Genomic DNA, 23149 nt, shown 5'->3' with positions numbered 1-23149 from the left:
TCATGAGTTTCAGATCCAATTCTTCCTAGTCTTTTATTCCTAGAATGCTCATAGAACAAAGGCAAGCACAAACTCTTGACTGGAAGGTGACTGCCCCACTTTTTCTCTTTGGTTATCTTTTTTTTTGCAACACCCACCATGTGAAGAACTAAGTGGTAGCTGAAAGTGGAATATATACAGTCGGGAGAGGGGAAGGGATTCATTCTAACTTATGATTCTGCGGCAGCGCCCCTTTCATTCATTTCATATTTAATTGCTAATCGGTATAATTAAACCTATTAGGCCTGTGTTGCAGCTCCCAATTGCAAAATCATACACAGATTGAGCCTGCAACAAACAACTAACTTTCCTAAACAACAACCCCACAAAACTCTCCTGAACAACAAAACAGCAGCAGTCAATAATAATAATCTTGGACAATCGAATTGCATTTTACCAAAGGCCTAGCTAAACAAATGTGCCTCAACCTGGCACTCAAAGCCCAGTAATGTAGTAGCCATTTGTGCCACCAGGAGGTATAACTACATAGTTGGGGTACCATTACAGAGATGGCTCTATCCCACCTGGGCCACCCTGATCGTGCAATTGGATCATCTTAAAGGATGGTCCTGGTTGTGGGTGGGCCCATAACACAGTTCCCCCCTCCCTGGCATGGGGGGAGTGATGCCCTTTACGGCAGGGTGGCACCACAATCACCCCAGACCTCTTTTGGCCAATCACAATTGAGTGGGGTGATCGTGGGGGGTATAAAAGTGGCAGCGTGACATGTGCTTAGCACCTGCTTCGTGCTGCCGAACACCTGCCCACCCTCCCTTTTGTTTTAGGTGCCCTCTGGCCTTGCTTTGGACTGGTTGGTTGCCCATCTTGGGTCGGGGACCGGGTAAGAATTTTTCCATTTGGCAGATTGGCACTGGCCACTTGGTTTTCACTTACCTCTTAGCAATCATCACAACTATGTAAGGTTTGGCGGTTAGGCACTGGCTTATTAATGTGTGTGGGAGGGGAGGTCAGCCGTTGCCTGCCCCTCCATGTTCAAGGGTATTCCGTTAAAGGAATCCGGGGTCTGGATCCTGTCCAAAGTCTGTTTGAGGTGCTAGGGCCATGCCAGGCCTCTGGGAACACTGGAGGAGAGCTGCAGGCGGGTTCCCCCAACGTGGCTTCCTCGTTGGTTGTTTACCCTTCCTGACTCCCTGCAAGGTGGGCAGGAGTCAGGGTTTATTGCCAATGCCTAAGCCAATACCGCTCACATTTGCTGTAATCAATAAAGTTGTGGCCTAAATTTTGCCCATTAACCTTAAACCATAATCTGTGTTTGTGTAAATTTATTTCTTCTGGGGGGCTGGCTTGAGGGCTTTGACGCGCAACCACCCCCAGCAGTGGAACAATTGGAAGGATGTCATATGCTGATCTCAGGGCCTGTGTTGGCTAGTATGGGGAGTGGTGTTAGATCATGCATTTGGGGCTCAAGCCATTTAGGGTTTTGTATATCAGCACTAACACCTTGAAGTATTGGGTCCAGTGGGATGTAGGCAGCAGGTGAAGATCATACAGAATAGGTGTTATGAGACACTGCACAAATACTGCTGTCATCACTGCTTGGCATGTGGAATGGAAGTCTACTTCTGCAAAGACACTTCCCCTTGCTGGATTGTGGTAGGACTGTTTTTTAACATGACCAGCTATTCTGATGAAGCTGTATCCTAAATTTGAGAAGTTTGCTCCAGATACTGTTGGAGATTTAATACAAAATGATTGTCCAACAATAAGTTTCCTTGGCTTCAAAACAATCACCTGTGTATTCCAATATGTAAAAAATACTTTCATTATGTTTATTATAAAAATATAAATGTTTCCACTACAAATCATTTTACATTAGTAACAGGCCATCTACAATTGCACAACGTAATTAACTAAATGAGTAAGTAATGCTTTGAAATAAAGGTTAAAAAGCAAATGTGGATTTGCCAGTTCAAATCACATCTATACATTGCTTATTGGAGTCTAAAGTACAGCAAAACAAAACAAAACAAAACAAAACCCCTATGTTATATGTTAACAGAAATAAATAATATATGTAAAAACAATATTTTTAAGATACAAAAACAATAATATGGTACATATTCTTAGTGAAGACTTTGCAATGCTTGTTTGATGTAAATAATAATCAAAGGCAGGTCCTGTACAGGAAGATGGCCACAAAATTTCTATTTCTTCTACTCCACAGTTAAGAATTGTACACTGCTATGTTTACATATGTACAGGGGGAGAAGGGGAATGGGGGCTATCGGAGGCCACCAAACAGTACAAAAAATTGTAAGAAAGAGAAGACAAAAAGTTCTTTTAAAACCCTCTGCAAAAAAGGAATTTCCTCCTGAACAAACAATGAAATCAGTCTTTAGTACTGAGCACACACATAATTATGTCCCGTGGTATTACTAGACATTGAAAGATAATTAAGGATAGGTAAGACTAAAATGTAGTTTGAAAACCTGCTAATACACATTTTTTTCTTTCTTTCACAGCCATTTAAAATTGCCTCGGGGACAATTTGCTCTAGATAGCACTTCCAAGAACATCAATAGAATTGTTTTGCTTTAAAAACAATACAAAAACTTCCTGCTAGCAGGAATGGTGTATTTATGGCTGGAGATCAAATCTAAAGAGAAGGGAGGTGATTATTTGACATTATTAATCAGATCTGAATCCTTGCAGAACACGGGCTTAGGATGATGCATTGTATACTTCCAGATCCTGCTATGAGCAGAGAACTTTAAAAAGCATGGCATCATATTGGAAGGGCATGCAAGTTACAAAGGTGTGCAAGGGAAGTACACCAGTGCTCTGTGTATAGTCAGAGTGTCAGCATTTTGAAGTGTCATTTTATGCTTTTTACAAAACGGATCACCTACTGGGCATGTTTGCACATAATGCAAAACCAAACCATGGCTTAACACAAATACGAGGGTTCTTGAGAAAAGACAATGGCCGCTGTGTTCCTTTCCTGGTCATCCTGCTGCTGCATGCTGTAAGCTAAACCATGGTTTGGTTTAGCATACTGTCCGAACCTGGTCTCATGGTATGTCTCCTCTAGATAACCATGAGCTGTAAAACCCAAGAGCAAACCATGGTTGCAGCTCACTGTTTGCCTGGAGTGTGACAAACCGTGAGGCTAGATTCAGATGGCGAGCTAAGCCAAACCATGGCTTAGCTCATAGCAGCGCAACAGCACTAGGGGAGGAGGGCAGTAGCTGCAATCTCCACTCTGAGGACCTGTGTATTCATGCCAAGCCATGTTTTGACTTCACATGTCTTGCAAACAGGCCACTGTATGACTCGAATCCATCTTAAAAGCTGCCGTGTACTGTGGTGAGGGCAAATGTAGCCAAGAGAAAATACAAACAGGATACGTGTTGATTTGGATATTGTCCCATACACGTTGTTCACATAGTACAATTTACAAGCCCATCTTTGTAAGTGTGTTTAAGACTGCAGCCTTAGAAACATACTGTAATCATTTACTCTTAAGTGGATGCCAACAATGCTAGCTTACTTCTCTAATATAAGAACTAAGAAAAGGGATTTTCATCTTTTCCTATTTGGACCCCAGAGTATTATAAGCAAATAATTTTATCACCAAGTAATGCATTGTATAAATTGGGTGTGTGTTTTTTAAAAAAAATCAAAAAATCTGGCACAATTCAACACTTTGTGCACACTGCAAACAGTTAAGTACATGCAATTATGCAACTTTGAGTTAAGTTGTCAATAAAATAACGAACAGCTCACTATGGCTGTTTTCCTTGGAGAAAAATGATTGTGTGGTTCATTGGATTATACTACCCAGAACATGGTGCATGAAAATTTACTCACTTGTGGGCATGTAGGCCTCTTTCTTCACTTACCTCAGATCCTCTAGATTGGGACCTATTTTCTTAAAAGTAATGTCTCACTACTTATACTGAAATTTCTTCCCAATGTCTGGGGCTGCAGCCAAAGTCTGGGAAGATTTGGCACTTGGTAGTAATTAAACCCAGTCAAAACATATATAAATATAAACAATAAGAAAACATTTAAAGGGAAATAAATATGCCTTTTAAAAGAAAAATTAAGACTTTTTTTTTATAAGAACACATGCATCAAAACCAGCCCCAACAGCAAATATTATTCATGAACTATTGCCTCATTTTATACCCAACATTATTCATGTTTTCCTTCCACCGTCGAAACAGAATGTTGCAGGAATATCCTTGCAGATATGGCCAGACAGAGCTGAGGTATTATCCCCAAAAGAGCATTACAATTATTTTAAAGAAATAAAATACTAGTCACCTATCCTTTCTGCATATAAAAAAAATACTGCAAGGGTATTTCCCCCTCTTGCTTTCTGCTGACAATTGGTCAAAACCTAGCATAACATCCACCGTTTAGTTGTTTGCCTTTCTTGATATTCAGTCCATCAGCATTGAAATGGCTCTAAGTTACATGGAAGGATTTAATAAAACAAAGAAACCAACATTTTCTTTCAAATGCAGTATATGTTTGAGCAGTCCATTATTACAAGGTGGGGAAGGCACCCCCTCCCTTCAAGAATAAGAGAGAGAGAAAAGTTTTTCATTCCTATTTTAAGGCAATTTAACTCAACGTATGAGTCTCTTAGTGGGCTTGAAACGGGCCCAAAATGTCATGCTTCCAACAATGCTACAAGAGTGCCTTTTCAGTCTTGCACTTTTTCACTCATCACCATGACCTTTGCAGCAACTTCTTGCTTCCTCTTGTTGTGTCTTGAGTGGCAACGTTTCGGTAGCCTACACTGGAACGGGGCCATTCTTTGTATGCATTTCTAGAGATTTAATACTGCTAATGAGCTTTTTCTGTGGCCCCACAATCGTCACACCGACCTTCTTCATGTCGCTGGAAAAGACAAAACACACCTGATGAGTTCCAGAGAAGTTGGAAAGTGTTTTGCACATCAAAAGAATCCACAATGTTAGGCCGATGAGGAAACTTCCTTTGCATGTTGCTAAACAGTGGTAGCTGGCCTGAATGTTTCCAGATGGGCCAAAGGCAGCGGAGTGTGTTTCTGATATCTAAGAAAATAGCACTCCTAAGGAAGCAACACAAACACATTCTCAGGGGGTGAGAAAAATTGTTGCACCTGTACAGCAGCTTGCAGATTTTGGATGATTTAAACAAAAGTGTGTGGGAGACAGGGAGCAGTGGTGTAGCGGGGAAGGGAGGAGGGCAGAGGGGCGGTGGCCTTGGGCACAGAATTATGAGAGGGGCACAACCAGGCACAATGTCTATGAATCCCACTCCAGGGATGGCTGAGCTGAGAGGCAGCAGAGCTGCTAAGTTGAGAAGGCGCACGGCCACCGCAACCACCAGCAGCAACTGCCCAGTCCACCAGGGGAGCGCAAAACTTGCCTCGCCCCGAACACCAACAACCCATGCTATGCCACTGATGGAAGACCACTATCTTGGATGCCAGTGGCTACTGTCATACATAGCTTCTTCATAGAATTTCCACATATGGTAACCAATGGCATCCAGGGTCGTAGGTAAGTTGGAAAAGGTTCATTCAAAGAGTCTGAGTTTTAGGGCTTGAAGGATTTCTGTGAACAGAATTGGAAGTGGCTGAGTGCTTTAAAAATAAATAAACCCCAATGATCCTGGCTCACAAACTGGGAATGACAGATAGTTGAATATTTTATCTATCCTGGAGGGCAGTACAGTGCCATGGTGAGAGAATTTATTATGACCAGAAAGACCTCAGTTCGAATCCACATTCACCATATAGGTTGAGTGATACTGGGTCATAGGATGTAAGATAAAACAGAGAGGAAAAGTTGTGTATATCTCCTTGAAACCTTTGGGCTCTGTTAAATCTTCAGAACGCCAAAAATGATCTCCCTCTCCTTCTTTTTTTCCAGCCCCACCACATCAGCATAACTGATACTGGACAAAGAACACCCTATTTTCCTGAGAAATCAGAACGTCTGCTCCATTTCAAAAATATGGAAGCTAAAAATTTCATTATGCTGAACTGTTGATCTATATCAAAAATTGACACATCTAATTCTCAACTAATCCCAGCCACGAGTCAGATGGAGCAAAAAAGTCACATGTTGCTTTCAAAAGAAGATCTTCCATTTTTGATTTTACAACAGCCTTTCAAAGAAGTAGAATAAATGTGGGGCAGCTCGGCTGGTAGAGCATGGGACTCTTAATCTCAGGGTCATGGGTTTAAGCCCCACATTGGGTGAAAGACCCCTGCATTGCAAAGATGACCCTCATGTTTCCTTCCAACTCTATGATTCTATGAAGAACACTCTATTGTTCGAATTGACATATATGTAACTGAACACATGGGTGGTATATTTCAGCAAGGTGTTCTTGAAGTGCAATCCTATCCACGTTTACTAAGAGGTAAGTATCATTGAATTCAGTGGGACTTGCACCCAGTTAAGGCTGCAGCCTGAGTTGACTTTAAAGGAGCATGTATTCTGGACTGCGTGCTGGGCTCATATGTTGCATTAATTTCACTGAAACCTAGATATTGAACTGCCCACAAGATTGAAATCTCATAATTTGGTAAGTGGCATGCAAAATGCAAAAGTAGCCAAAGAAACAGTTTTAAGATGGACTCTTACTCTGAGGAAATCTTGGCTATCGTATCGCACGAGCTGTATTCTACTCCTGTGAATATGTCCTTGCATTGTCCTATCCGAATGCCATTGAGCCAGTCACCTGTTGAGCGGAAGGCTGAGATTTCAACATTGCTTTGGTCCAGAAGGAGATTTGATGGCCTGGAATAAAATGAATGTGATGGTGGTGAGAGAACAGAAATACACTGTGATTCCCTGTGTATCTGGACTTAAAACCAGTCCTAGCAGAATCTTTCAGATGAGGTGCAAGTTGCGTGCAGAATTTAATGCCTGCAGAAATCTATTGCTTTAGGGAAAAACAGAGAAATCACAGTGCCTAAGTGAACCAGCTGTTCAGCTTGTGTCTTAAGCTCATGATTGCATTGTCAGGGCGCTTCTTTTGAATTGAAGCTTTCATGAAGCTCATCTTGATTTAGCTCAGGTATGTGTAACTTGACAAACATACCTCAAATAAGAGCCAAGCCAATCCAGTGATAAACGCTCTTAATCTCAGATTAAACCAACTGATGCAGTGTGATTTTAAGCACGTTATGAACTGGTGGCTTAAATATGAGGATGTGACCATCTGGAGCTTTGCAGCACGACTGAAAATCTCTAGATGGCTTTGTTCAGAATTGGCAGCGCAAAATATTACAGACAGCAAATGCAATGAAATCACCAAATGCTTCCCTAAAATTTTCTACAACAGTTTTCAGTTCTGGAGTATCAAAAGAAACCTGAGAGATCTTTGCATTTTAGAGCCTGCAGAGACAGACATAGAAAGCTTGTTTGCTTCATAAAAACAAAGTTTGAAAACTTAAGCTTCCATGATATTGCATCCCTAAGGTGATGAGCAAACTATATGCTAAATTATCCTGTGGCTTTGGAATACATAGTGGAGACTGAGCAAAACAAATAAGTAAACCATCACAAATAGTTTTCTACAATTGACCTATTTGGATATTCCTTTCCACTTTTATTTTGGTTGCTGATATTAAATATAAAAATATAACTCAGTGGATTTTTTCTTTGAGGAATAAGCTACTATTTTCCCTGCCAGTCAGTCAACATGTGTCATGCTTAAATGTGAGCTTTTCAATCATCTTTCTACAATTAGAGTACGTGCAGTAAAAACAATATCCTTTTTTGGTGCATGGGAAGTTGGAATTCTCTGTGTCAGTTTGTCCATGTAATTTGATACACCAGAGACAAATGATTTATTTTTCGAGAAACAAACAAACAAACAAACAAACAAACAAACAAACAAACAAAGGCACTTTTCTACCATCTTATGTTATCAGATAAGATGATGTCTGATTTATGAGCTATGAAGAAACCTGGGAGATGAACATCAACCCCACCTGCCCAATACTGTTAGAAGAGATAAAAGAACAAAAATCTGGGTGCCCACTGACAAAAAATGCTGTCTCACCACCCCAGCAGGCACAACAGCATGATTTCTTTTCTCCACCAGCTGTCCTATTATCCCCCTGTCTATCGCAGAATGAGGACAATGTTCTTAATTGTTGGCCAAAGTCCTAGTCTCTGCTCCAAATGGATTTTTATTAAAGAAAACTAAAACAAAACTCAACAATACGCAAAAGAGTTGGTGGTAGCTTCTTAGTATATGAACCTTCTCTCTTTCCCTCCATCTCCAAAACTAGTCAACACATTTCAGCTGGACAGATTATTATCAGCAACGCAGCACCCCTTGTGGTGAAGGACTGATATTGCTATAAAGGAGCTGAGTTGCTTAATGTGGCTATTAAAAAGAGGCTATCTGATGCATCAATTGCCTGCTTTCGCTACGCATACAGTTCTTGTTAATATGTATGTATGATTTCTTTGATGCTCAGCCATTTCCCCTAAATGTCCATTTCAGAAACAAATCCAAAGGAAATGTAATTAACTATACTGGATACAGCTAGCTAACTTCTGTTTGTCTCATGAAGTCCTCGTCTTTTATTTATAGCTTTCTCTGTATAGCTACTAGGATCCCAGGGCATTTATTAAAGTATATGTGAAGTATGGAGAAGTTGCTTTTTCTCTCTGGTCAATCGAACATGCCGTTTCATTCTAGTAAAAGGGGGAACTGGCGTCGCTGCTCCCTTTTTGTGTGCATGTGGAATGTTAAACAACATGAGAAAAAGCAGAGCAGCAGGATTACAAATTGGACAATCCCAGTGCAGCTTTTATGTCTGTTGTCGGGACCAAGGTGTAATGAAGACAAAAATATGAACTAATTTCAAGTAACCACAGAATAACTAGCATTGTAAAGTATCGTTTTTCTCGCAGGATTCTAAGTGGGGAGGGCATTCCCCCACCTCCCCACAAAAAAAGCTCCTTTCCTCCTTGGAGAGGACATCTGGACAGTTTATCAATGAGCAGGAATTTGTCTCTCGCTGTGAAGAGTCTGTGATGTCTCCTCATGCGCATCGAGGGAGTGCCGAGCTTTTGGAGCATCTGCATCCATGGGCTTCCACCCCCCCTCCCTTTGACCCAGCCCCCTAGACAGCAGGTCTAAACATGAAATTTATGGGCTGGGTGATGTGCACCATAAGCTCACACTTTTACTAGACAAATTAGATGGGCTACAATCCGTGCAGCTGTAAATGACGTCCTGCAGGGTTCCACCTGATCTTTCACAGCTTTTCATAAATCAGGTCCTACTAGCGTCAGACTGCAATCATTAAAAAGAAATCATGGAAATTACATGTCTGCTCAGGGGAATTGAAACACAACTCCCCCCGCCTCTTTCATTTCTGCCGCTTCCCACTCCCACTAGCAACATTTCAAAACTGTTCTCTGTGTACTGGCAAAGCGGGAGGGAAATCTTTGGTGCTATTCATTCTGGCACTGAGCATGGTTGGAAGGCTGCGTGTGCTGGCATATGGCTGTCATAAATAAAAGGACAGCAACCCACTCAGCAGTGAGATTCCAGAGTATATATTCCACCAATGGCCTCTTGCAGTCGGCTTTTATGGACTGACCTATTATGTTAACAGCTGGAATTAACCTTGTTCTTTTGCATGCAAGCCTGGAAAGCCATGGTTTGCTGTCATTGAGATGGATGTTGCCACATTGCAAAGAATTTTCTGTTGCACCGCATCATGTCTCGAAATAAACATATAAATAGCAATGGAGCTCTACCTCCTACTGATACAAATTGCTGTTCTGAGCGTGCCAGCTGTCCAGTGGGGAAAGATATAACTCAATTTGTAACCACTACCATCAAGCACTCCTATTTGAGAGGCAGCAGTGTGTTACTAAGAGAAATGTTGCATACTCTACCCTCTAAGTTTCCACATCTATTTTTACTTGTCTTCTTAGCTAGCTCTCCTCTGCTGCACTCGAGTGTCTCATGACTGGGAGAGCATCTATTTCAAATGAGCAGTTCTTAATATCTTGCATTTTTGCTTATGTAAAAGGCTGCTGAACATTTATGTGAGCTGAAATATGACTTTGATGGCTTATAAATGACCCCAAGGACCAGAATCTGAGACTAATTTTAAGGTCAACAAAAGAACAAGTGTGTGTGATTTTTTCATTCATATATATATATATATATATATATATATATATATATATAATATTTGCTGCCAGATGGAAAGCACAGGTATAGCCACTTTCCAACAGGAGATAAGAAAATAAATGCCACACTGAGGAGGCATGGTGACATGTTGTTGACTTTAATTATCTCAGTACCACAAGGAGTACAACTTTGCCTTTACAGTCATTTATGCTGCTTTAAAGTGTCATTCAGGTAAAAAAATATGACTATGTTCTTTAAATAAAATTGACTTACCGCTATGGCACATTTACTTCCCCTGATATTTCTTTATATCATGTTTGCTCAGTTCAGTAATAATCAGATAGCTACTGCATTTGGTCCTTGAGCTAAAAAGACCTAGACTTGTGAATCAGACATAGCGTGTTCTCCTTCATGGAGAGCACGTGTTGCGGTGGGGTCTGCTGAGCCACCCCTCTGTTACGAGGCAGGGTCTCTAAAGATGGCCTGGGGCAGTGATTGGTTCACTGGGTTGCTGGGGTAAAAGTTATGTTGCAATTTGGTGGGAGGGGTAAAATGTTTAAATACTCTGCACGCAGCCTGGAGCTTTCTCTTTCCTGCGTGCAACGGATCACCCGCCCACCCGCCCTTGAGTAAGGGGTTGTTGCATTGACCTTGCTATGCCTGTCATGGGGTCGTCTGCCTTTGGGGCAGGGGCCTGGTAGGAATTTTGTCCATCTGGCTGATTGGCTGGGCCATTTGGTTTTTGCCAACTGTGTAGCAAATCGTCACAACTTGTAAGGTTGCGGTTAGGCATTGGTTATAAATTGGTGGAGGAGGGGTTAGGATAGGCTGGGCCTGCCCCTCCATGGTTGCTGCGGAAAGGGAATTCCGTTAAAGGAATCCTGGGGCTTGCCATCTTTTCGTCCAATCCCTGGAATGGGACTAGGGCTGGCAAGCCTTCGGGGAGCATGCGGATGAGAATTGAGGGTCTGTGACTCAGCTCCATTTCTCCCCGACTTGCTTTTCCCCGCACTGTCTTTCGGTGGTGCCCGGAAGTCAGTTCTGTCCCCAGGCGGGAGGACAGATAGTCTTAACCAATGCCTAAACAACCACTCGCAGTTTTGTATTTAAATAAAGTTGTGGCCAAAATTATGCCAAAAACCTTAAACAAAAATTAAGTGTGCATTGTGAGTTATTTGGGGGGTGGCTTGGGGACCTCGACATGCAACAAAGGCATCATCTTCGCCTAAGGACAACCATTTATGGACTGCTCACCAATAGATGCCCAAAGTGCCCCTTCAGATAATGAAAGCCCCCCAAATTGTTGTAAATGTCAACCACACTGACTGGTCTTCATTTACTATGATTATAATATTGGAAACCTGTGGGTAGGGTATTTTTGCTTTTCCAACTCAAGTTCTATAGAGTTCTATAGCGTCTAGTTTTTGCGGAGCTTACATTAAGAACTTGGGTTTTAATCCAGTTATTTGCATTATAACTTCAATTACACACACTCCATGTGGCTAGTGCAGTGAACAGACAAATCTGGGATTCATATCCACAGCCATCCAGCTCCAAAGTGGCAATAAAGCTTGAATTAACTTGCAACATAGGATACCACACAGTATCCGTATTGCCTAAATACGGTAGTCCCAAGGAGCTGCAATTTCCTGGCATTTTGGTGCTTGGTTGAACATGGAGTTTAACACAACAGAGACCCATTGTGTTAGAAAGCCAGGAGAGCAACACAGCTCCACCCATGCCATCCTATCAGCCGCTACTGTGCATATTCACAACTGTAAAGCAGTGCACACGAAGGTAAGAAATAATAATCTGAAGCAGGAAAAAGAATGGAAGTGATCAAAACTCAACTTGCCCTAAAACACCCATACCAACACCCACCCACCCACCCCTATATGTTATACAGATTAAATCAGAGCGGAGAAAAAGTTAACAATGTTCAGACACCCAGACAGAACCGCAGAGACAAATCAAAGAAGTTATGATTAGATTGTGCAAGTGCTCTGGCACAATCACAAACTAAACTATAACTAAACTTCAGAAATTGTGCCTTTTCACACTGTATTCCAAAACACAAAGTCTGCATGTACCTGAAAAACACTGATTACAAAAGTGCCAATCAGCCTAGTGAGAAAGAAGAGCATAAAATGATTTCATAATTGATGAACATTGAACTAGTAGGAGAAAGTATTATTTAATGTTGAGCCAAGATATGGAACTTCCTGACCAGGGGGAATCAACTCTCAGCTCTCTCTTCCCTTCCCTTCCCTTCCTTCCAATTACAAGTTTTCTTCTGCTGCTTGAACACCTGTTTGTTTGTTTGTTTGTTTGTAGGTCTTTAACCTGACCACGGTGATTTTTGCTGCCCTCCTCTGGAATCCCTTTGGTTTGCTTTCATATGAGTTATTTTAAAAAGTTTGATGTAATTTATTCTGCACCTAGATAGGGGCAAAGAGCTATGCAGTTGTCTCTAAATCAGTGGGAATGATGGTTGCCTTCACTACCATCATCTGCACGGCATAGTTTCTGAAATTCCCCTAGACACTGCTGACATATTTTCTTCAGGCCTAAAACTGCATTTTTGAAAAAGAGCACAAGTTGAGATTCCAAGGATGAAATCTCTCACAGTTTCTGCACCTGTTCAGCCTGACCATTCAGTTGCAAAAAATGCCCTGTCCTGATAATGTCTGTGTGCTTTCATCACAGTATTCCTGTGGTGCTGCACACCTACAGCTTTCTGTTGAACTGGTCTTGTGAATTCACAACCAGCAGGAACTTTGAAACTAGATGTTCCTTTGCCTCCTTTGCAAACTGGGTTTTGGACAACAACAAACAGTCAGGGATGCTGTTTGCCTACTAGAAGATAAATAGATAGCTTCCTCCCACCCCAGCCCCCAACTTAAACTACACTACTAATAAGAAATAGCTGTAAACATGGAGGTAGGTAGTGGACCAAGCAAATATATTGTAATTACTGGAGGTAGAGAAAGCAAACACATTCATGCTCAGTGTGCAAGATGTAGAAGGTATTGTGTCACCTTGCAGCTGCATTGGTGATTATTTTTAGACTGCTGGGATTACGGATCAGCTTGTCCAGGATGCTGACAATCTGCTCAAACTTCGGTCTGTTGTTTCTGTCTTTTTGCCAACAGTCCAGCATCAACTGATACAAGGCAGCTGGGCAGTCCATGGGTGGTGGCAAGCGGTACCCTTCTTCCACGGCTTTAATTACCTGCACAAGGAGAAAAAGATTGCAGACATTATCAGGAGATGCTTCCCCCTTTGGTTCTGCAAGGGATCTCCATTACATTGTCACAGACGCACGGTATTTAAAACCAATCTATTCATTCTTCAATTGTTCCGACATGTCCTTCTTCCTCTTTATTTGCAAAATAAGCCACTTGACAAAACGGAGATACGCAAAAGTGACAGAGGAAGCAGAGGATAATGTGTAGCTCTTTGAAGAAGGTGCTATTTGGTCTTGTCCAGTGCTCAGCTTTGATTAGACCAAATGCAAGTCAACTTAATACATTTCCTACAATACAGGCTTAATTGGTCCAAAGAGAAAACATCTGGAAGATCACTACCCACTCATCCCCCCCCTCCTCCTCAACAGCCTTTTAGGAATTGCTGTTTGAGATCATAGGAACATGGGAAGCTGCCTCAGAGTGCGCCTAATTATTGGTCTGTATAACTCAGTACTGCCTTCAAGCACTGGCAGAAATTCCAATGGGTTTCAGGCAGGAGTCTATCCAGCCCTATCTGGAGATGCCAATGACTGAACTTAGGATATTCTGCATCCAAATCATGCACTCTCTTTCTGAGCTACAGCCCTCCCTCCAATAAAGAGGCCTTACATTTTAAGATCTAATTATCAACTAGGATGTTTTACATAATATTCACTAACACAAAGACACAAGCATGCAAACTCTGGGACTATTTCATAGGTACAGAATTCTATATAGGGAGAGAACATCAGTATATATAAATATATCTATATATTAATTGTTTCACAGAAAGAGGGCAGTATTCATCTATCAAGGCTACATCGGAAGCTAGTAGCTTAGCACAACAAGTTATCTCTTCTCCTTTTAATGGGAGTGCTCCTTGCCTCTACAAGCAAGCGATATTCAAATACGCACTTAAAGTTGCACAGGCAGTTGCTAACGCCACATAATTGCAGAAATATCCAGCTTTACTGACATTTCCATATTTCTGCATCGCACGGCAGATAGAGTTAGATTACTGTTGACAGATGGGTTAAGGGGCTAACGAGGATGTGGAGTAGCAATAAAGCTAGATTACCCATGACTGTCCTAACAAGCATATTTCCAGCCACGTTGGGGTTTGGCTTGAGAGGTTGTGGCTGTGTGGTTTGCATGTGAGAAATCAACCAGATTTTGACTTTCTATAATCATTTTAGGAAAATGACTGAAGAGCAGCAGGCAGCTTAACAAACGCCCTGTGGCAGATCACAAACAACTGCTTCCTACTTGACATTTCAGGAGGAACAAATTAGGAAATTAGCTTCCATTTTCTAATTTCCATTGTCAGGGCAGCAATTCTTTATTTCTAAACCAGCAAGTTAAGCAATATGGTTAACTCATCCAGGCAATATGAACAACTAACAGCCAATAGTTATATGAATAACTAGGGGCTAGTGCAAACATAACATTTCTTGGTCTTTTTATAAACTGTAAGCTAGGAAATTAAAAGCATTCCCTGACCTACAATAAATTCCCTTCCCCTCCCCTTTCAGAGATAACAACTGCCACAGTGAGGTGTTACATTTACACTAATGTTAATAATAACCATAGTTGCCTTTAATCATGGTTTACATAGCCATTTCAAACTCTTATTTTAAAGCTAACCAAGGAAAACATTGGTGCAAATGGGAATAAATTTTGTGCATAATATCTTACCCTAATGCTAAGCAAACATATAGTAAAAGCAAATTAAATCAGGCACCTTTTAGCTAACAAATGGTGATATAATTGTGGAATACACATGCCACACACACACACACACACACACACACACACAGGCTGCATCACAGTGTAGTGAACCCATGTTGCTCATTGCTTTAAAATGACTCTTTATTGAACAAGTTTTCCAGTCTATTAATACAAATATAAAACATTTTCCAGTCTATTGATTATTGTTAATAAATTAGTAGCCTGGGTCCCTTCTACCATGTTAATTCCATCCTATCTTCACTTGCCAGCATTAGCCATGCAATAATATTTGTAAAATATGTATAGAGCTGGTCAGAATTGGTAGCTTTTAATTGAGTCATGTGGAACATATCAAGACTAAATTAAGGGAACAATATGGTATGTTTTTTTAAAATGGCTTTGGGAAATACTATATTCCAAAGAAGCATAAAATGATGGCAGATCTATTTAACTATCTGAAGTTGGACAGCAATAAATTTAAAGCTATCTAAATGAACCTCTATGTAAAAGACTTCTAAACAAATCAAACCATCACTTCATGTTATCTGCTCACTGCATCCGAAGGCATTTGCTCATTAAAATCTTAAACACAATTTCCTCCTCTCTTTCTTAGGCAGTTTAATTGGCCCAGTATACTCCTAGAAAAGCTCAGCAGAGATACAGCCAAAAGGGATCATGAGACATTTAATAAAGTTCTATAAAAGATGTATAACATTCTAACTAATGTAAAAGCACTTGTCGATTATTCTCAGAGTAACTTGAATCATCCTGCTTCCTTTATCCTGTAAGTTCAAAAGTTCTTTTTTATATAGAAATGCCACATATTTTTTCAAGAGAAAGTAAGATTTTCAAACATTTGGTTTTCCAAAATTAAAAAATAGGCACCAGCTTGTCTTATGCTTTTCCTCCTCTCACAGTATACTCACATCCTGATTGGACATCTCCCAGTATGGTCTTTCTCCATAGGACATCACCTCCCAAAGAACAATCCCATAGCTCCACGCGTCACTGGCTGATGTGAATTTACGGTAAGCGATGGCTTCTGGAGATGTCCATCGGATTGGAATTTTGCCTCCCTACAAACACAAAACATTGTATAAAGTAGCAATAATGACTCAGGCAGTAGGATGCACATTTATGTTATGGAATTTGCTACCACAAGACGTAGCAATAGCCACCAATTCTGAAGGCTTCGAAAGTAAATTAGACAAATCGTTGGAGGATATGACTATGAGCAAAACTCGTTCTATGAATGGTTTCAACATCCTGAAAACTGAAATGGACCCAGTTTGAGTGTAGCTTGTAAGAAGAATTGACAGTGGTGTAAGTAACTTGTTATTTATTTACACTGTCTCTTGACAGTTTTACAACAAATACATTTTCAAATGTTTGCACAAATTTTTAAAAATATTTTTTCCAAAAATAAATGCAGTTGAAAATGCATGTAGCAACAATGAAAGAATACATAAAACCAACAGGGAATCTATCTATCTAATTCCCAAATGCCTGAGAAAACTAAAAAGTCTTCCAGCTTCTTAAAAGAAATCAGAAACGTCAAGATTGCTTGGGGGAACACATTTCATAACTCCAGGACCACCTTAGAAAAAGCAATGGTGCCCTTATTTCCCTAGAGGCCATAACTTGGAGCAGGACCCCACTGGCAAATACTAAATTATTGTAGTAACCTCATGTAATTGATGTCATTGCCTGATGCTGTTTACTTGTTTATGTCACAGGGATTCCTGGCAGAAAAAGAACATGGTATGGAAACCAACATCTGATTGTTCTTTATTCCATTGGAAAACACATAAACCCCAATTTCACTTGCCAGGTTTAGATGGTGCTCTTTTAAGTTTATTTTAATCTCTGTTGCTGACTTTTAGCTATTTTACGCTTTCATTTTGCATTTAATTTGTTTTTCTTTTTATTGTAAAGCAACCCAGAAACTATGCATTATGGGGCTGCATACACATTTTGCTTTAAATAACCGAATAAATAAATCAGTGTAGGACTGTCACAAAACAGCCACTAATATGATATACAGAACCACACAGAAACTGTTGTTATTACTTTGGGCGTCTTTCTAGATCTGCTGACATTTTCTCTCCATTTTGATAGACATGGGTTGCCATTGTATACACACTTACCTTGGATTTACCGCTGAATAGATATGCAGAGGATTCCAATCTTAAGCATGATTAGATTACAGAATACATATTTTTGAACCAAATCTCACCAGATGGCATTTAGCATGAGAACAGAACTATGCAAGCATGGCTCGCCCTGCAGGGTAGAGCTGTAGCAATAGCCTCCCGTCAGCAGCATCCCTGTTGCTTCCTGGAAGAGGCAAGGTGGCAGCGAGGTTGGTGCCATGCAGATGCATAGGGGGAAGCACTGAATGCATCCCAGCACTGCTGCTGGGGGGCTATTTTGCAGTACTGTCCCATAGGCAAGCCATTCCTGAAAGCATGTATGCAGCCTTGAGCTTCTTGGAGGAAAGAAAGAAAGAAAGAAAGAAAGAAAGAAAGAAAGAAAGAAAGAAAGAAGATTGTAAAGGCCCAAAGGAGCAGAATTATGTGTTTCTAAAACCTTCAACATTGGCTTTTGTGAAGCTGGCAGGGTGGTTAAACGACATTAAAGCATATATATTTTCTTACCTGCCTAGGCAGATCCTTGCCTTTTTAAATCTCTTCATCAACTTTTCATCACCAAGCCAGAAATGTAAGAATATTGGAGGAAGTGTATAGGCATACTGAACTGTCTTAGACAGAACAGAATTGTTGTGGTCATGTATGTGTGCCCACCCGCGATCCCTCCCTCTTTTAACATAAATGATCTTGTTGAAGAGCCAGTATGTGATATTTGGCTCTCAAACACCTAAGGATTCATAGTAAACATTCACAGATCACCGGACTCACCCTTGTTGTGTAGGCAGCTTCTGGATCATCCTCCAGAACACGGGAGAGGCCAAAATCTGAGACCTTGCATACCAGGTTACTGTTGATGAGGATGTTGCGGGCAGCCAGGTCACGATGGACATAGCCCATATCTGACAAGTACTTCATGCCAGATGCAATTCCTCGAAGCATTCCCACTAGCTGGATGACTGTGAACTGAGCATCATGTTTCTGTAAGACATTTACAACAGCCTTTCAGATCTTCGGCGCACCCAGGACCTGTATCCGCACACATTCTATCAAAGTCACTGGGAACCTGCCTTGTGAAAATGCTCTGCCAAAACTCAGTGCTTATAATGAAAATAAACCTGTCCCAGGCATTGTCGGATGAGACATGGGTAATTTCATCTGTCCTTTTATTATTGCACAGTTTTTATATGAGTTCAGACTATATAGCTCCCTTTGGGCTGATTTCCCCCCACTCCAGTTGACTGTGGGGGCCTAATTTCACCGAAAACCTTAATTCTCTACTCCGAGTTAAGCAGATACACAGGAAGGCAGACAAAATATGATTATAAACATATATAATGGATTCAAATGGGCACATTCTATCTGTGACTCAATATTATTTTTCACAGTGTAATACAATTTCATTCTTTTCTTCTGGTGAAATGCAGTAGGTGCATATATTTCCTTGTTGCCCAGGTATCATACATCAGGCTTGCGGGATGGGGGCCCCTGCCTGAAATCCTGGACAGCTGCTGCGAATCAGTGTAGACAATACCCTGACTGAGTACAAGGTGTTCCTGTGTTCCTATAATTCCTTATGAGGCAAGCAGTAGACTCATATCCTTATGATATTTTTACATATCTGCAACCAACCTTTACTATGGTAGCCATTAGTCTGAAATTCTACCAATAATGGTACAGTCACACTGATTTATAAAGCCGGGGCATCACCACAGAATAAACAAAGTACTTACCCTCAGGAAGCTATCCAAAGAGCCATTTTCCATATACTCAGTAACAATCATGACAGGTTTACCTGGGGGGGAAATATTAAGCACAATCACTCTGTAGGATAAGCAGCCTCATAACCAAAATGCTTAAGACTAATTAATGCATGCATGAAGGGGTTAATCCCATAGAGCAAGCTGCCCTGCCAGGTTTATCTCTTTCAACTTGAATGGAATGAAGTCAAGCCTATCGTTCCCCTCAGCCTACCATGTGAAGCCACTCTTGTGTTCCTATAGAAATAATTAGGAACTTGCACTATTTGGGAACACAATAACATCTTTAATAAAAAAACAATTCATCATCATCATAAAGTAAAGGGTTAACAAGAGAAAAGTTAAGTTCTACAAAATGCAGAGAGCTGTATTATGGTAAAACGGCTAATAGCATTTGGTGTTTGATCAGCATCCTAAAAGCATTCTCCAAACAGAAGAAGGGCATAAACAGGAATGGTTGCATGGCTATCTGTATGATTTAGAACAGGGGTGGGCCTGAGGATGGCATGGAGCCCTCAGCCTAATTTCATTCAGCTGCAGAAAGCCTGGAAGGAAAGGAAGAAGGCAAGGTGGCAGAAAGAGGGGTGTGACCCATTCACTTTTGGCCCTGCCCTCCGACGGTTGACATACGAACCGCCCCCCCCCCACTTCACCCAGCAGATCAATCATATGGGAAAGATGTTCTCGTTGGGGGCGGGGGGGGTGTTCCCATGCCTGGTTTGCTGCAAACATGTTCAACTTCTCCTATACTTTTTATGAAGCTGCTGCTTCTGTCAGTGACAGAATGCTAGGTTAACGTGAGCTATTGGTCTGAAGCAATATGGCAACTCTGACCTCCCATTATAGCAAGACTATATGCAGCTGCATTTCATTTTGGGTCTCATGAAGGCAGCTATAATATTAGCATTTCAGAAGATAATTCTTTAATCACAACAAAGGACTATTTATTTATATGAATCTATTTTATCTTCTGTCCTAGGAGATCGGTGCAAATCATCACAATTATTCAGGGATAAAGCAAACTTGTCACCACAGGGCTCAAAGGCCAACATCTTAATCCTAAACACATTTACTTGGGAGTGAATCCTATTGATTTCAAGACAATTTACTTCCAATTAAGAATGCTTAGGATCATAAAATGAGCCAGGGGGACAAGAGGCCAGACAACACCAGCAGGAGAGCAAACAATAGGGGAATATTTGACAGTATATTAACATACACAAGAAATACACAGATGGATGGGGATGAATCACAACCATTGCTCATAATTATAGATTTCTCCATGCTTGTTTTAGTCTGAAATTGCCACTTCACTGCTGAAATTTCCTATAGGATATTTTTCAATCAGTAGCCCACTGAATATAACCCTAACATATACTTCACTCTTTGGGCAAAGGGGGCAGGTGTCCTGTACAGAAAAGGACAAGGGAGTATGGTGGCAGAATACCATCCTGCTTCCCAGTGACTAAGCCTCATTCCGTGCTCAATAAGCACGGGACGCTTTGGCCCAGTGGCACTGTGGTCCATAGATTGCAGCAAAATACTGGGCAAGGTTTTGCCCAGTATTCTCTCTGTGTGATGGGCTCATAGGAAAAATCTGCCCCACGAGCCCTTGCTGAAGAGGGGAGGGGAAAGCCTATATAAGGCTGCTCCCCCTGGAGCTCACAGCCATTTTGCTTTGAGAGCTTCCCGCCTGCCCACCCTCAGGTTAGAGCCTTCACTGGGCAATTTTGGGTCGTTGGTTGACAGGGCTGGCAGGATTTTTTTCCCCTCTCTCAACCTGATTGGCACTTTGTTGGGGGTTTTTTCGTCTTTCCCTCAGTGAAATTATGGCATTCCTTTGTTAGGCAGAAGAACATTGTTTGTATGAGGGCAGAAATGGCATTGGTCAGGATCAACATAGTATGGGGGGGCGTAAGGGAGCTGAGGGGAGAATTGACCACGGCAAACCCAAGCATGGGTTTGGTATCTGATTGGTTGGAATCTGCACCCTGGTCCCCCAGTGAGACCTTGCTTGCTTGGCTTGCACAACGGCAAGGTTCAACACTGGCCGATTCCCCTCATACAGGTTTGGAGTGATCCAAACCCAGCAGATCCATCCCATCAACATGGGGCTTGTGGAATGATCCTGGGACCCAATGCCATGCCAACCCTTGCCCTTCCTGCTGCTGCCAATAAAGATTTGGCCTGATTTTATCCCATCACCATTCTACATTCTGGTTATTTTGCTGCTCTCATGGGTCACATAATGTGCTTGCCTGGACAATTAGCTAATAGCAAATATACTACATTTAATTATCACAAGCCTTAAGTAGTTCAGGAGTAGCAGGTCTTACTCAGGACCCTAACAGCCTTTCCACTGCCTAATGGCAATTGGACACAGTTCTTTCATGTGTCCTTTGTGAAGAAACACTGCCGTGCTTATGCTCCAATGAATCTTTACAAAGCTCAGTCTTTCAGATCTTTCTGGTCAGGTCTGACATGAGTTATGGCTTGGGAACCAGAAAAAGCCCCACTAGATAATCCACTTAGCAACTGCTTTAACTCCTTAGGGATAATGCCGCCCCCCTCCATGGCTTTCCATTCATAATCAATAAATACATGGCATAATACAGCATAATGTTCATTCAGTTAATTATTAATAACCATATTACAGCTGCAAATAATTCACAAGCTACCAGAATTATGTACTTGTACGGCATTACAGGACCACGCTGGCGGTGCACAATTTCCATTTTATACATGGCTACGGACCTATTTAGTCTGAGGTATCCCTACTAATACAGACCTATAGTCGAAAGTTAAACTACTGTCTTGTAAATTGCCATGCACATTCTATGCTATATGAACAAAACAATGTTTACCACCTTTCAGAGGTGTTGTAAAGGCATTGAAGCCACAGATTGCCATACTTCATATCATTTTTTATGGGATCTCATGTTTTAATAAAATAATTAATATCAGAGAGAGGATTTCAATGTCATGCTCAGGAAATTTTGTGTGATATTTAAAATGCAGTCAAACCAACAATTCATGTTTTGTTAGACAGGCACACGCTAGGAGCTGAAGCTCACAGAATTTTCCTCTAAGTTTTCTAGAGAGAACTCCATTAAAGACACTCCCACTGTGCCCTGACAGGGAGAAGGCATAGCCATATATCTTCTCTTACCTGCCCAGGCAAATCCTCTCCTTTTTTGCCTTTTCCTCAGCTCTTCACCACCAAACCAGAAATGTGAGAACATCTGCTAAATCTGAGCTACAAAGCTTGACTACATTTAATCTAGACTTAACTATGTACTTGTCACCAAATTACCATTTTAAACCTGCCTGAAGAAAGCTGCTGTTATCTGTGGCAAAAAAATCAAGGGAGGGAGGAAGGAAGAACAGGTGGTTTGATAGGCGGAAGGGGAAAGAAGTAGGATAGTGCCACTGATAGATGGAAGGCATAACTAGCTGGCAGCCCCAATGAACAGGACCATGCCTAAAAGGATGTGAGGATACACCACTACCATTTGCTGCAGTGCCATACTTGTTTCCTCGAATAGCCAATTCCTTGGACTGAATGCCTATCAGTTTGCACATGAAACAGGGCCACCTACATACAGAGGTGACACCCTTGCTAGGCAGAAGTACATATCACTGTGAATCAAACGAAAGAAAGAAAACTCAACCATATTGACTGACATGAAGCAATGAACATACAAAGTCTTGATGGCAGTTGAGAGGGAGTGGGTGAGGAGAGGGGAGGCTAAGGGTTTAATGCTGTACTCACCAAGGGCATAAACCACACAGAATCAATGGGGCTTACTTCAAGTAGACTTATATAGGGGAAGGAGGAAAAAGTGTCCTTTATCCATTCTCCACCCATAAACCCCATTCATCTACCCCCATACTGAGAGGCTTAAACAGTACAACAAGGCTCCTATTCCATGTTCCTGTCTGGAATATTCCTCTAGGGGAATGGCTATAGACAGCAAGACTTTGTTATAGGTCCCACATGCCTTAGTATGTTTCAAAACTCTAAATAAAAAGAAACTGAGTGGAACATTGTACATTTGGTAGCAAGCAATGCTTATGAGATGAATTTACGCAACAAGTAAAAGCCAAAGTT

The 23149-nt window shown here is 41.3% G+C and overlaps 1 protein-coding gene and 1 long non-coding RNA gene across 7 annotated transcripts in view; one reads left to right on the top strand and one right to left on the bottom strand.

Moving 5' to 3' along the window:
• Positions 1-1806: 1806 nt before the first annotated feature.
• The window catches only part of EPHA3 (EPH receptor A3), a 201028-nt gene continuing 179685 nt past the window's right edge, over positions 1807-23149 (bottom strand). For all 6 annotated transcript variants that reach the window (XM_083438313.1, XM_083438312.1, XM_083438315.1 and 3 more), the window contains 6 exons: positions 19012-19073; positions 18050-18259; positions 16058-16207; positions 13215-13408; positions 6651-6806; positions 1807-4911 (listed from right to left, as the gene is read on the bottom strand). In XM_083438313.1, the coding sequence (XP_083294439.1) occupies positions 4806-4911; positions 6651-6806; positions 13215-13408; positions 16058-16207; positions 18050-18259; positions 19012-19073 (878 nt within the window). In that variant the 3' untranslated portion in view covers positions 1807-4805. The remainder of the gene's footprint in view (positions 4912-6650; positions 6807-13214; positions 13409-16057; positions 16208-18049; positions 18260-19011; positions 19074-23149) is intronic.
• On the top strand, positions 10256-12036 carry LOC310676548. Its single transcript, XR_014510607.1, has 2 exons — positions 10256-10577; positions 11389-12036. It is a non-coding gene; the product is annotated as an uncharacterized lncRNA (long non-coding RNA).

This window comes from Podarcis tiliguerta (genome assembly GCF_965153285.1).
Source record: "Podarcis tiliguerta genome assembly, chromosome: 4".
NCBI classification, from domain to species: domain Eukaryota; kingdom Metazoa; phylum Chordata; class Lepidosauria; order Squamata; family Lacertidae; genus Podarcis; species Podarcis tiliguerta.
The sequence above is the reverse complement of the archived record's forward strand: the minus strand, read 5'-3'. Positions and strand labels throughout refer to the sequence as shown.